Source organism: Botrytis deweyae (assembly GCF_014898535.1).
Source record: "Botrytis deweyae strain B1 chromosome Unknown BDEW_049, whole genome shotgun sequence".
NCBI classification, from domain to species: domain Eukaryota; kingdom Fungi; phylum Ascomycota; class Leotiomycetes; order Helotiales; family Sclerotiniaceae; genus Botrytis; species Botrytis deweyae.
This window is the reverse complement of record NW_024066256.1, coordinates 123,937-136,175: the sequence shown is the minus strand read 5'-3', so window position 1 is coordinate 136,175 and position 12,239 is coordinate 123,937. Positions and strand designations below refer to the sequence as shown.

The following is a 12,239-nucleotide window of genomic DNA, read 5'->3' as shown; positions in this document are numbered from 1 at the left end:
TTCTTTCTTGAACATATTGTTTCTTGTAATTCATAATAATTCTATCCAAATATCGTAGGAAAAAAATCAAGTACCTCGATAATCACCCATCAGATCAGATTCAGCAACACCAGAGCGACTCGAATCCACTTCATAGCATACCAATGAACTTTCAAAGATGCTGCCCTTCCAATCCAACGTTGGGCGTGAGATTAAGAAGATTTCCAGCGTCAAGACTCCTAGTTCCGGACTGAACGCAAGTCACAGACAAGCTCGCGATAGTTCCGGCCCAGAGAGTGCTGTAACAATGGCAATGGCATGGCGGAAGACAGATACAATGTTCGCCGGGTTAGAGCAGAAACTCGATCCTTCCAACCGCGAAGCTACCGCAAGAGTTCTCCGTCTCCAGACGGCAGCAGGAAATTTTGCTGCTATTCGACAGGAAGTGAAGGCACTCAAGAAGAGTGTTGCCCAACAACTTGGAGATCAAGATCAAGAACTGGAGAGCCAGAAAGATCAACACGAGGAAGAATTGGATGAACTCCGCAGGAAGCTATCCGAAAAGGAGCAAGAGAATGCTCAATTGAAGACGGAGGTAACAGCTCTTTCCGAGACGAACTCCACTCTCAAGCACGACAATACAAGATTGTTGCATGACTTGGATTACGAGACGGAGAAGTGCGTAATGCACCAAAGATCAAAACACAACCTCATACACCAGTTGGAGCTTGCAGTCGATGCCAAGGACTACTTCGAAGCAAAGGAAGAAAACATGAGACTTCAAGCTCAGATTGAGGAGGCTGAAGGGGAGAAAGCAAACCTTCAATTGATTGTCAACAAGCTGGTGCAAGATCTCAATCTTAAAAAACCGCTGATGTTGGTGGGTGCTGCTGTTAGATTAAGATTCCTCGAGCAAGCCAAAGAGTTCGTCATTAATAAAAGGGATCGCCCTGAGCTCAACCGCGAGCTGCGAAACGAGGGGAATCTGGCAGCCCATTATGGCAACATCATAGCAGACGAATCTCTCTTCAAGCTTGAGTATATTCCGATAGATTGTCTGGAGATTACTAGGAGAGTATTCAAAGAGCTATATAGCTGTTATCCAGACCGCCATCGGTACTTCGATCCTATTGAGATTCGGCTTTCGAACATCCTTGCTGCTAATCGAGCCCACCGAAGGACAGAAAGCTCGGCATCCCAGCGCAAAGACCTAATGGAGATGTATCAACAGCTCCAGGTATTGCAAGACTCTGACGAACCTTCAACCGTGGAAATCTCGAATCATGTGACGGCGATCGAGCTGATAACCGACGACATCATTGATTTGGACTTGAGAACCCGTCGCGGGTAACTCTGAGCCTGTTTGATCGATATTGCTATGACATATTTGCTCATAGGCAATTTCACAAACAAACATAGATTGGCGTTTGGATGGTGCATTGATGAGGGCGTTGAATTTTGGCTGAGACTTTGGCATGCATGTGGATTGCAATAGTTAAGACAGTAGATGAATGCTTCAAGACATATGGTCTAGAAACTCACGTGAGATTCAATATTATTTTCACATGACGATCTTTATCCGTTTTCAATTTTTGTCAATAGAGAAATTTAGAATACGAAAATAGCAGGAAAGATATTACCACACAATCGAGTATTCATGTTGTTTGTTGTTGTCAATGTTGTCGTTGTCGTTGTGATGTGATGTGTGATTGTTGTGGAGAAACCTTGCATAACCTAGCGATGTCATAGAGTTAGGTGGTGAGGTGAAGGAAGGAAACATTGCGAATAATCTAGATGTTTCCAACAACAAACCAATTACATTTCATAATTTTAATACAACTCTAAAATTCACGGGACAACAGATTAAACTTTCTTCCTCTTGATACAATAAAAAGCAACGTCTTCATCAATGTACAATTTTTAAATAACTGATCAAGACTCGCCGACGTCTGATCTGAATTTCTAATTTGAGTCCTTACCTGGGTAGCTTCAGATTCGGCAGCATGAGTGAGCTTAACGGTGGCTGTTCTTGTGGTCGCAACAAATACACAATCCAAATCCCACAAAACTCAGCAGATGGCGCACAAGTCTTTTTTGATAGCAGTAGTGTTCATCGTACGTAAATTGGAGATATCCCCTTCCTTACCTTACCAAAAAGGAAAGGCGATTGCTAATATCAGAAACCCAGGACGATCACAAGCTGCTCCCCTCTCAGCATGGCTTCGTGTGCCATTAGCTTGGTATCACTCAACGACGTACGCCTTCTTCGATGATGAATCGCACAACATAATTCGACGATCTTACACTCCTCCATCCGAACAACATGCAAAACGACATTTCTGTGGCTTTTGTGGAACACCCCTCTCCTTTTGGACGGAAGAACCGGCAGACCATGCAGATTATATTTCGTTAACTTTGGGATCATTGGCCTCTTCGGATCTGCGAGATCTCGAAGAATTAGGCCTACTTCCTAAAGAAGCACTCGAGGATGCACAGAATGATAAACAAACTATCGAGACTGTCATACCACACTCTGAGAACGACGGCAGAGGAGAACAAGGCCTACCGTGGTTTGAGACATTGGTTGAAGGAAGCCGACTGGGTAAAATGAAAACGAGCAGAGGCAGAAGAACTGCCGACGATGGTCGAATCAAGGTAGAATGGGAGATTGTAGAGTGGACTGGTGAAGATGACGATGTGCAGCTACCTATAACTGGAAAGAGAAAGTTGGATGCTACGAGTCCAGGTGAAGGTTCTCGCATGGAGGGGCTACAATAGATGGATAGCATCTGCAAGTTTATGTCTCTGGGGTAATTAGTAAAGTACAACCGTAAGGGTTTGATTTTGGTTCGTATCGTGGGTTGCAGTCAAGAAATGATGTCGTTTATGGAGATTTGGGTTTGGGATGGACACAAAACGAGAGCTTTGCAAGTTCACAACAAGGTTGCCGATCCTTACAACAATCTCGGAAGAGTTATCTTCTCATGTCAAACGGGAGTTCGGGGGTTTGTTAAGAAATGAGATAATGGGCTGTGCCAATACTGTACATGTAAGATTACCATACCAAGAAATGCAAATAGCTCTTTGCAATCAATTATGATGTTTCTATCACATCTATCCGCTTGACATCCGAGATTCATCTATGTATGTATACACACGAGCTAATCACAGGCACGAAAACGACACCAAATCCCGTGAACTGGATCAATTGAATTCAGCCGGAATTTCGTCCCGTCTAACCGGTTCAAACATTTGCTACCCCGCCATAATCTGGTGGGGCGGAAGATATCAAAGTCACTCAATTAGGAAATGATTATATCACGGTCTGTACGGTCCGAGGGGTGGGATACGACTTAGTTCCGTTTGATTGTTATGACACAATTCTAATTTGCAATTAGCCGCTCTATTTCTACTTATATGCGAGTAGATCCCCTTCTCACAACAACTAATTCTACATTTTGATACTACAAGTACTTAGTATCTTTTGTCTTTACCAGAAGTATATCGAATTTGAAAGAGAACAATATGGGTAAAGCAGTTCTACCCAAGGATTTCACATGGGGCTTCGCTACTGCGAGGTATATCATCCTTAGATCAACACCCATATCTCCTACTAACACCACACTAGTTACCAAATCGAAGGAGCGCCAGAAGAAGATGGTCGTGGCCCTTCTATCTGGGACACCTTTTGCAAAATCCCCGGCAAAATTGCTGATGGTAGTTCCGGAGACGTGGCATGTGACTCCTACCACCGAGTTTCCGAAGACATTGCGCTTCTCAAACTCACCGGTGCAAAAGCTTATCGGTTCTCTATCTCTTGGTCTCGTATCATTCCCCTAGGTGGTCGCAATGATCCGGTAAATAAGAAGGGTATCGCTTATTACACCAAGTTGGTGGATGATTTGCTCAAAGAGGGAATCACCCCTTTCGTAACGCTGTTCCATTGGGATTTACCAGATAACCTGGATAAACGATACGGGGGATTGTTGAACAAAGAAGAGTTTGTTAAGGATTATGCTCACTATGCAAGAGTATTGTTCGAGGCAATTCCAAAAGTTAAGAATTGGATCACGTTTAACGAACCGTGGTGCTCCTCTATCTTGGGATACAGCACGGGATTGTTCGCTCCCGGACATACGAGTGATAGATCGAAGAGTGATGTGGGAGATAGTAGCAGAGAGCCATGGACAGTAGGACACAACCTTCTCATAGCTCACGGCGCAGCCGTTAAGATCTACCGGGAAGAATTCAAAGCTAAATATGGCGGACAAATCGGAATTACTCTCAATGGTACATACATCCCCACGTCTAATTTACCCCAATCCTACTCCAATAGCATACTAACTTTCCCCCAGGTGATGGCGTTTACCCCTGGGATGCTTCCGATCCCAAAGACGTCGAAGCCGCCGAACGCAAACTCGAATTCAGCATTTCCTGGTTCGCAGACCCCATCTACCACGGCAAATATCCAGATTCCATGCGCGCCCAACTCGGAGATCGTCTCCCTACTTTCACCGACGACGAAATCGCATTGGTGAAAGGCTCGAATGATTTCTACGGCATGAACCACTACACTGCTAATTACATCAGACATAAGACTACGGAGCCGGATGAAAATGATTTCTCGGGGAATTTGGAATTGCTGTTTGAGAACAAACAGGGGGAAAATATCGGTCCCGAGACCCAGAGTGTTTGGTTGAGACCTAATCCCCAGGGTTTCCACGATTTGATCTTGTGGATTTCAAAGAGATATGGGTTCCCTACTAGTAAGCCACCTACCACCTCCTTTTCTTCCATTGTTACCCGTCTCCCATCATCCATTCCTCCCTCATCCCTCATCTTCCCCCCACTAACCCATCCCCCTTCTCAGTCTACATAACCGAAAACGGCACCTCCCTGCTCCGCGAAAACGACATCCCCTACCCCGACATCCTGAAAGATACATTCCGCGCCGACTATTTCCGCGACTATATCCGCGCCATGGCATCCGCAGTTGAAAAGGGCGCCGATGTGCGCGGCTACTTGGGATGGAGTTTGATGGATAATTTCGAGTGGGCTGAGGGCTACGAGACCAGATTTGGTGTTACGTATGTGGATTATGAGGGGGGCCAGAGACGAGAACCCAAGGAGAGTGCGTTGGCTTTGAAACCGCTCTTTGAGGAGTTGATTAAGAAGGAGTGAGATTCTGGGGAGATTGGGTTCTGAGAGGATTGGAGGGGTAGGGAAATGGATTTTTTAGGTTTACTTAGTGGGTGGTTTACGTGGTATTCAAAGTAAATGGATGTCATAGACAATGCGACTACTTCAGAGTCAACTATGGATTATGGAATTTTGGCAAAAATATCTCCATAGTTTCGTTGCTTCATTGATTTATCTTTATAAAGTCATAGTGATCCGATCTATCCCATAGACCTATGACCGAAGGACCTCCCCTTCTATAGTTTGTATGATAATGCAAATCGGGTATAAAAACCAAACAAACTCCATCCAGCCATTCATTTATCGTGAGTACAGCAAGCAAATCGAACATCCAGTCCCTGATCTAACCCTTCAAACGCCCAATCGAACTTACCCCAGCCCATTATACTTCACCAAGGATTTCTATTTCCTCCCCACCACCTTGCATAGAAGCTTTGTTAGACTTCTTAGACTTGGCTGACTTTTTCCTTCCCATCCCGACCAAAACAGCACCGGCGTTCTCCTTTTGTGACTCTATTCCATCTTCACCATCACCATCACTAGCACCGCCATTGCCTCTTCTTCCGGCTTTGGAAATAGCTTCTTTCTTTCTCTTATCAGCCGCCGCTTTGGCAGCTTCAACTTTCTCTTGCTCCGCATTGTGCTCATCTTCGAGTCGCTGTTGTTCTGCTTTGATCTCTTCTGAATCCTCGAATTTCTGACCTGTAAGCTGAGTGTACTCTTCGAAATCAATCTCGTCCGTCTTCCCTTTGAGAGCTCGATCAACTTTAGCTGGATTTTGGCGTTCTTCTCGTACAAATTTTAATTTGATTTGTCTTCTATTGCGGTCTGGGAACATCGCAGCAATCATTTCAAATGCTGTACCAAATTGTCGAAGACCCTGATAGAACAATTCGTTCGAAGTTGAATCCCATCGTACAGCTGCGGAACGCTTCATGTATTGCCCGGAATTCACCACTCTTGTGAATTCGTTCTCTTCTATCTCTTCCAGCACTTGACCCGGATTTCGTGCTTGCCTATGTCGATCGACTTGCATAGATTGGTCGTCCAGTACAATTTGTCCGTCTATAACTCGCATTTGTAATCCGTTGTTGTTTATGACAGTAGCTGGCGCTTCAATAGGCTCAGGGTTATTCTCAGATGGCGCATTATTGATTAGACCTGCAAGTTCAGGATGTTCGGCCAATTGCGCATCAATCTTCTTTCGGGCATGCCTTAGCTTGAGTTCGTCATGTCTACTGAACTTCTTGCCAATCCGAATATCTTTACAAAGATCTGCCATTTTCATAACCGTAGGTTCGATGACTTCATTCTCCGCATCTTCTGGAGTGCCTTCTCGATCTCTTCTCTTCTTTGGTGCCTCGCCGTCCTTGTTCCTGCGTTCTCGAGTCGATCCTCCAGTCTTACGGGGCCTATTCAATTGGATCTCGACTTCAGTTCTAGCTTCGTCGCCATCTTCGACCTGGACCTTCTTCTTCCTTGGCGCGGCCTTCTTTCTCGGCTTTTTGACAGCTGGCGCTGCTTCTCCGTCGACTGGAGTAGGTGTCTCTTCGGAAGTTGGTGTTACTGTAGAGACTAGATGAGACGTCTGACTCGCCTCACCCGCCCCCATTCCAGATAAATCGGCATCCTCGAGTGATGCGGGTGGGGTTTGTAAATTTCCATCGATTACTTGTGTGGGAGTAGACGCAGGTGCTCGTGTTCTGCCGATTGTGGTATTTATTCGCGGGACTTCTGTAGAAATTGCAGGTATAGAATTATTCGAAGGTTGAGATTGGTTTGCCGGAATGGCTTTTGCGGTTGTAGCATTGTTCGTAGTTATATGGCTAATTGGAGGGAATTCTTCATTGTCTACAACTTCTTGTTCATTGCGACTTGGCTTCGCTAAAATTTGGTTATTTGAAGGTGCCGGCACTTCTTTGGGTACAATCATAGACGCAGTTGGAACAGTTTGTAATGGGGCATTGGTTCCGGAATGTTGCACCTCATCCGAGGGAGGGGTCAACTTTTGGACTTTTGTAGGTGGTCGCTCAACTGGAAGGGTGTCTTCGACATCATCTTCTCTAACTTTTCTTTTGGCTGTATTGTTAATGGTCGCGGAAGTGTCATCGTTCGATGCGGTGATTGGTATCTGAGGTTGAACTGGCGGAGCATGTTGTAATTGAGGGGTGACTTGAATTGGTTCCGAAATTATAGTCTGGGGTGGTTCTCTCTCCACAACATCTTCAGTCAATGTGGGTGTAGGGATGGATGGTTGGGTCGCAGATACTGGTGCTTGTGATTGAGTTTCGGAACTTGGTCTTGCTGGAGGTTGCGACGCAGATGGTCTGGTAGGATTTGGTCGAGGGCGAGCACTTGGTTTGAACGACTTTCCACCTTTTCTAAGCATGGAAGACATTTTGACGAAATTTATTGCGCCCGATGGGCGAGATCCAAAGGATGTAGCTCGAGTCGCGGTATAATTTTGTTTATCTCTCAAAGGTACTGATTGCTCATATGTCGAATAAGTATTATAGGGGAAAATTAAATATGGCCTTCTCTTTGATTGAACAATGAGAATCCTTTGAAAGTATCCCCAGGTATGCTGAGTGTGGTTGAAATAATTATTTCCATTGACCTGGAGCCGGTTCCCGCTCTGACTAAATTTTGACGCTAGTCCATTTCGGAATTGGCGGCTTGCAACTTCTCACTTCTTTCGCCTTTACCTCCATTTACTTTCTCAACTTTACAACCCGTAACGACGATACAAGGTCAATCAAACCACACATTTGGAAACATTCGATACTACCTATTGTTGCGCTATACCCATATCTGGTCGAATCCGCTATCGTGTTTGATCTTATGAACCATTCACCTTCTTCAATCTGATGACGCCTGTCGCCGCATCAGCTCCATCTCTCCCTTCCTTCATCAAGATGGAGGACAGGAAGAGGGCAGCTGGCCAAAGCACCGATGATCTCGCACCCCCTACCAAGAGACAAGCCACCAACGGTGCTGGAAAGGCCTCTGCAGATTCTGAGAATACTGCGCCTTGGTCTGAAGATATAGAGGTATGTAATCAGTCTCATGACATATCTCCTTTCGCATAAACGCTCTGCATCAATATTTTGTCGGATTCTCTCATCTATCAACGTCATACAAGAGTCTAGGGATTGCTCTTGAAATCTGTGTGGCTGTTGCTAATGCGCAGCTTGCTGTGAACAGCATGGATAGCCTGCATACCTTCACGCCTATACCCGCACTCCCACAATACATCGCATCAATGTAGTCAATACACCTTCCCTTTTACGAACAAGGAATAAACTGGCTGGAATGGCAGGCTGATATGTCACGTTATAGAAATACCAAAAAGATGCGATCTATCGACAAATGCTCGAGTACAAACGAGAGAAGGCAACTTTGGAATCACAATTGAAGACAATACAAAAGAAGTCTACAGATCATGATGATCATCTGAGAATCATTGATGCTTGGTGGACACAGGTACGATAACCCCCTTATCAGTCATTTGGGACACGATACTGATTACGGGTAACAGTTATTAGAAGAAGTGACCCTGCTCGCAGAAAATGACATTCCAAATGCGGAAAAGCCAGAAAGTTCGTTATTTGCAGGCTGTAGTTTTAATTAACGCTGACGCATGATAGTATCTTTCTCGACTTCTTTACAATTTCATGGCATCAAAGCCTTCTCGGATCATCTGGCATCAAAAGGCAGAGAAATCAAATCAAAATTACATAAAATATTTACTGCAGTTGCAGCTGCTCATGGCAAACCCTCGACAGACTTGCAAGATCTTCAAGCAAAGGTTACAAAAATGCTTGCTTCTCAGAAGGAATATCTTGTCACAGTAGACAGACTCCGCAACGAGAAAGAAGAACTGAATGAGCTTCTCGAATTGGCATCGCTGCGTTATGTTAAAGCCGAAAAACGTTTAGATAGGCTGAGGAGTGATACGGTTCGAAAAGAAGAGGCTAAGGCATTATTTCACAGTACTGCTAATGGCGCGAAAGTCGAAAATGGCGTGGACACTGAAATGACGAATGGGATAACAGAAGACAAGGAAGCCAATCAATCAGCATATAAAGAGGCACAAGCCGTTGTCGAGAAGCAAAAGGAGCAACTTGAAGCCATGGCTGCGGAGAATAAATCACTAACAGAACAAATTACCGCGGCCAGTATCAAGCAAGCACCCTCGGACGACGACTATGCTCGGACTGAGCTTTTCAAACAATTCCGTATTCAACATGAGGATGTTATCAAACGTATCAATCATCTCGAAGCCACTAATATACAATTGCGAGAGGAAGCCGAGAAATTACAAGCCGAACGGACTGCATATCGTATACAGATAGAAAACGAAGCCGAAACGACCACTGGTGAACTAGAAAGTCAACTTCAACGCCTGGATGCCGATTTGACGAGAATTCGCTCTACCCGAGATGAGTTGGTTGCTGATATTAGCGTGCGAAAGGCCAAACAGGACCATGATGATGCAGGCATCGAGCACTTGAAAGAATTGGTTGGAGCAAAGGATGATCGTATCACATCTCTTGAACTTGAAGTCGAACGTCTGAGACAAATCGCCGAGCAATCATGCCAACCCACACCAGGACCGGAGATAGATTCATTAAACCTTGAAGAATTGCGTGTCAAGTATGATCTTCTTCAACAAGGTTATGACTCGATCAACAAAGAATTACCTGCCCTCCAGTCCGCGTACAAGCGAGTCCAGGCCCTGACGAGCAAGAAAGTAATGGACTTCGCGGCTCTCGAAGAAAAGGTCTCGGTTTTGGCTGCCGAAAAGAGCAAGGCTGATCAAAAATATTTCGCGGCCCGAAAGGATATGGATATTCGCCTCCAGGAAGTTCGAACTTTGAAGAATCAAAACGCCAAAAGTTCCGAGATAATCTCCCAACTCAAGGATGTAGAGACATCTGATCGAAGTTTGTTGAGCAATTTGGAGAAGCAACTCAGTGATATGAGACAGTCCAATGCGTCTATCTTGGCTGAGAACAAGAAGTTAGAGGCATCGAGTAGAGAGGCCACAAGCAAATGTGAAAGCCTAAAGAACCAAGCAGCAGAATTGACCAACCTTCTTAAATCCAAGGATTCCGCGAACTCTGGTACCAAACAAAAGATTCACGCGGTGGAGCTAGAGAATGAACAGCTTCGGGTTCGATGTGAACAGGTTCAAAAAGATCGAGATACATGGAAACAAAAGAGCTTGAGCAATCAATCTGGTGAGGAGGAAATGCTCAGAGTAGGTCTCAATCATTGTTGTTTATCGTGATCTGTTACTAACACAGTATAGACTCTTGCATTGTGTACCGTTTGTCGTGCAAACTTCAAGAACACTGTTTTAAAGACGTGTGGGCATCTCTTCTGCAATTCATGCGTGGATGATCGAATCTCCAACCGTATGAGGAAGTGTCCCAATTGCGCTAAACCTTTCGACAAATTGGATGTCATGACCGCTCATATGTAATATGATGGTTTCGAATTCAAGACAAGGATTTAATTTAGGTTATTGGGAAGTTGTATGATTTTTGTTTCAGGAAGTGTGACGAAGTGCCGCACTGCACATTTGAGCGATGACTGGCTTTTGCTTAAGTGTAAAGGAATTTGTCCGCATGTATACCATTTTTTCGCGCCCTCACATTATATGTGATGAAGTCCTTTTTTCTTCTTTCAATCGGAAAATTCCTGAAATAGAAGCAGACAGCGATGGACTTTGTATTTTAAGAAAGCAAATCGATTGACCAAGGCAGGGGCATGCTCTTTCCCTTGGTTATTGATGCAGTGGGAAAACTGCAGAGTTGGCAGATCAAATAGCTCTAATAGAAATAACTATGTTTTCAAAGTGAATTATCATTGCAGTCAATCAGTTGCATTGTATGTCTAGCGCGGTCGGGATGGGATCAATGATAGGAGACTGTGGAGTCAAAAGTAATCATGATACTTTCCGAAGAGGTAAATTTTGGATAGCTCTACTGTATAAGACGCCAGCCTTCATCACACTATTCTTCAATCGTTTCCTTTCATCGGCGAGTAGGGCGATTAGAGGTGAGGTGACTCGTCCAGATTGCTAGGGTAACTATCTTCTCGATGTAGAGCCGAATCCAGTATTTGACCGAGTATTGGTAGAGGGAGAGCTTGCGCTCGAGCTTCCAGATCTAGAACCTCCACCCCAGCCACTTCCACCTCCGCTGCCCCAGCTACTACCCCCTTGATTTTGTTGTCTATTCGCCCTATTTCCTGCAAAATAACCACCAGCAGCACCTGCCGCCGCACCAGACCAAAATCCAGGCCTCCAAGCTTGTTCAGTAGCACCATAGTTTCTTGTGGATCGTTTTCCAGTTCCTGGATAAGGTGGTGGGGGGTCGTCATCGCCTGGTCCTCCTGATCCTCCTCCTCCCCATCCTCCAAAACCCCCACCTCCCCCGGCTCTTCCCGCTTGGCCATTAGCGGGTCCTTGTCTCCAATTTTGAACCATCGAGTAAAGAATCCATCCCAAAACTCCCACGAATATCAACCAGAATAATAAACCCATTCCCTTCTCTACAGAGCTATCTCCACTTCCATCGTCCCAAAAGCTCCTTCCATACTTTGCTTCGCCCTCCTCCGTCAATAACAATCTGTATTCCACAGCACAACTGCCCTTCAACACGTATTCATCATCCTTGCTATCATATCCCTCACATATAACATCCGTACTTCCTAGCTTGAATTCCTCAGGAAGATTCGCAGTGCAGGACCATTGAATATCTTCGGAAGAATAATCGGATCCTTGGTTGGTACAACGCATGACGTCAACCTTGTAATGTCGACATCCAGGGCCGCTACATGATAGCTGTGGAACGGCTGAAACTCGTCGATGGGATGTTTGGGCATTATCGCGTAGAGTGAGAGTTTTTACTTTTGATAGTAAGATGGCATTCTTGGGTTTGGAGGCGGCCGTGGTGAGAGGGGTAAATGTGAGGAGGGTGAGCAGAGCCGGGCAAAGAAATGGTAAAAAGAGCATTTTTACTGTAATTATTTTGGTTGCTTTTGAAAGTTGT

General features: G+C 45.0%; 6 protein-coding genes across 6 annotated transcripts; 4 read left to right on the top strand and 2 right to left on the bottom strand.

Annotated features, from left to right (window-relative positions):
• Nucleotides 1–157: 157 nt before the first annotated feature.
• Nucleotides 158–1,330, top strand: EAE98_011523 (uncharacterized protein; the record flags this gene model as incomplete). Its single annotated transcript, XM_038959145.1, has 1 exon — nt 158–1,330. The coding sequence occupies one exon, from the start codon at nt 158–160 to the stop codon at nt 1,328–1,330; it is 1,173 nt and encodes a 390-aa protein (XP_038804499.1).
• Nucleotides 1,331–1,982: 652 nt separating this feature from the next.
• On the top strand, nt 1,983–2,757 carry EAE98_011522 (uncharacterized protein; the record flags this gene model as incomplete). The annotated part of the gene is made up of 2 exons (XM_038959144.1): nt 1,983–2,094; nt 2,168–2,757. 2 exons carry the CDS (start codon nt 1,983–1,985, stop codon nt 2,755–2,757), a joined length of 702 nt encoding a protein of 233 aa, XP_038804498.1.
• Nucleotides 2,758–3,504: 747 nt separating this feature from the next.
• Nucleotides 3,505–5,160, top strand: EAE98_011521 (uncharacterized protein; the record flags this gene model as incomplete). The annotated part of the gene is made up of 4 exons (XM_038959143.1): nt 3,505–3,557; nt 3,608–4,269; nt 4,335–4,745; nt 4,850–5,160. 4 exons carry the CDS (start codon nt 3,505–3,507, stop codon nt 5,158–5,160), a joined length of 1,437 nt encoding a protein of 478 aa, XP_038804497.1.
• Nucleotides 5,161–5,560: 400 nt separating this feature from the next.
• On the bottom strand, nt 5,561–7,576 carry EAE98_011520 (uncharacterized protein; the record flags this gene model as incomplete). The annotated part of the gene is made up of 1 exon (XM_038959142.1): nt 5,561–7,576. The coding sequence occupies one exon, from the start codon at nt 7,574–7,576 to the stop codon at nt 5,561–5,563; it is 2,016 nt and encodes a 671-aa protein (XP_038804496.1).
• A 517-nt stretch (nt 7,577–8,093) lies between these two features.
• Nucleotides 8,094–10,666, top strand: EAE98_011519 (uncharacterized protein; the record flags this gene model as incomplete). Its single annotated transcript, XM_038959141.1, has 5 exons — nt 8,094–8,228; nt 8,518–8,661; nt 8,717–8,777; nt 8,826–10,441; nt 10,493–10,666. 5 exons carry the CDS (start codon nt 8,094–8,096, stop codon nt 10,664–10,666), a joined length of 2,130 nt encoding a protein of 709 aa, XP_038804495.1.
• Nucleotides 10,667–11,275: 609 nt separating this feature from the next.
• Nucleotides 11,276–12,202, bottom strand: EAE98_011518 (uncharacterized protein; the record flags this gene model as incomplete). The annotated part of the gene is made up of 1 exon (XM_038959140.1): nt 11,276–12,202. One exon carries the CDS (start codon nt 12,200–12,202, stop codon nt 11,276–11,278), a length of 927 nt encoding a protein of 308 aa, XP_038804494.1.
• Between the last annotated feature and the right edge of the window lie 37 nt (nt 12,203–12,239).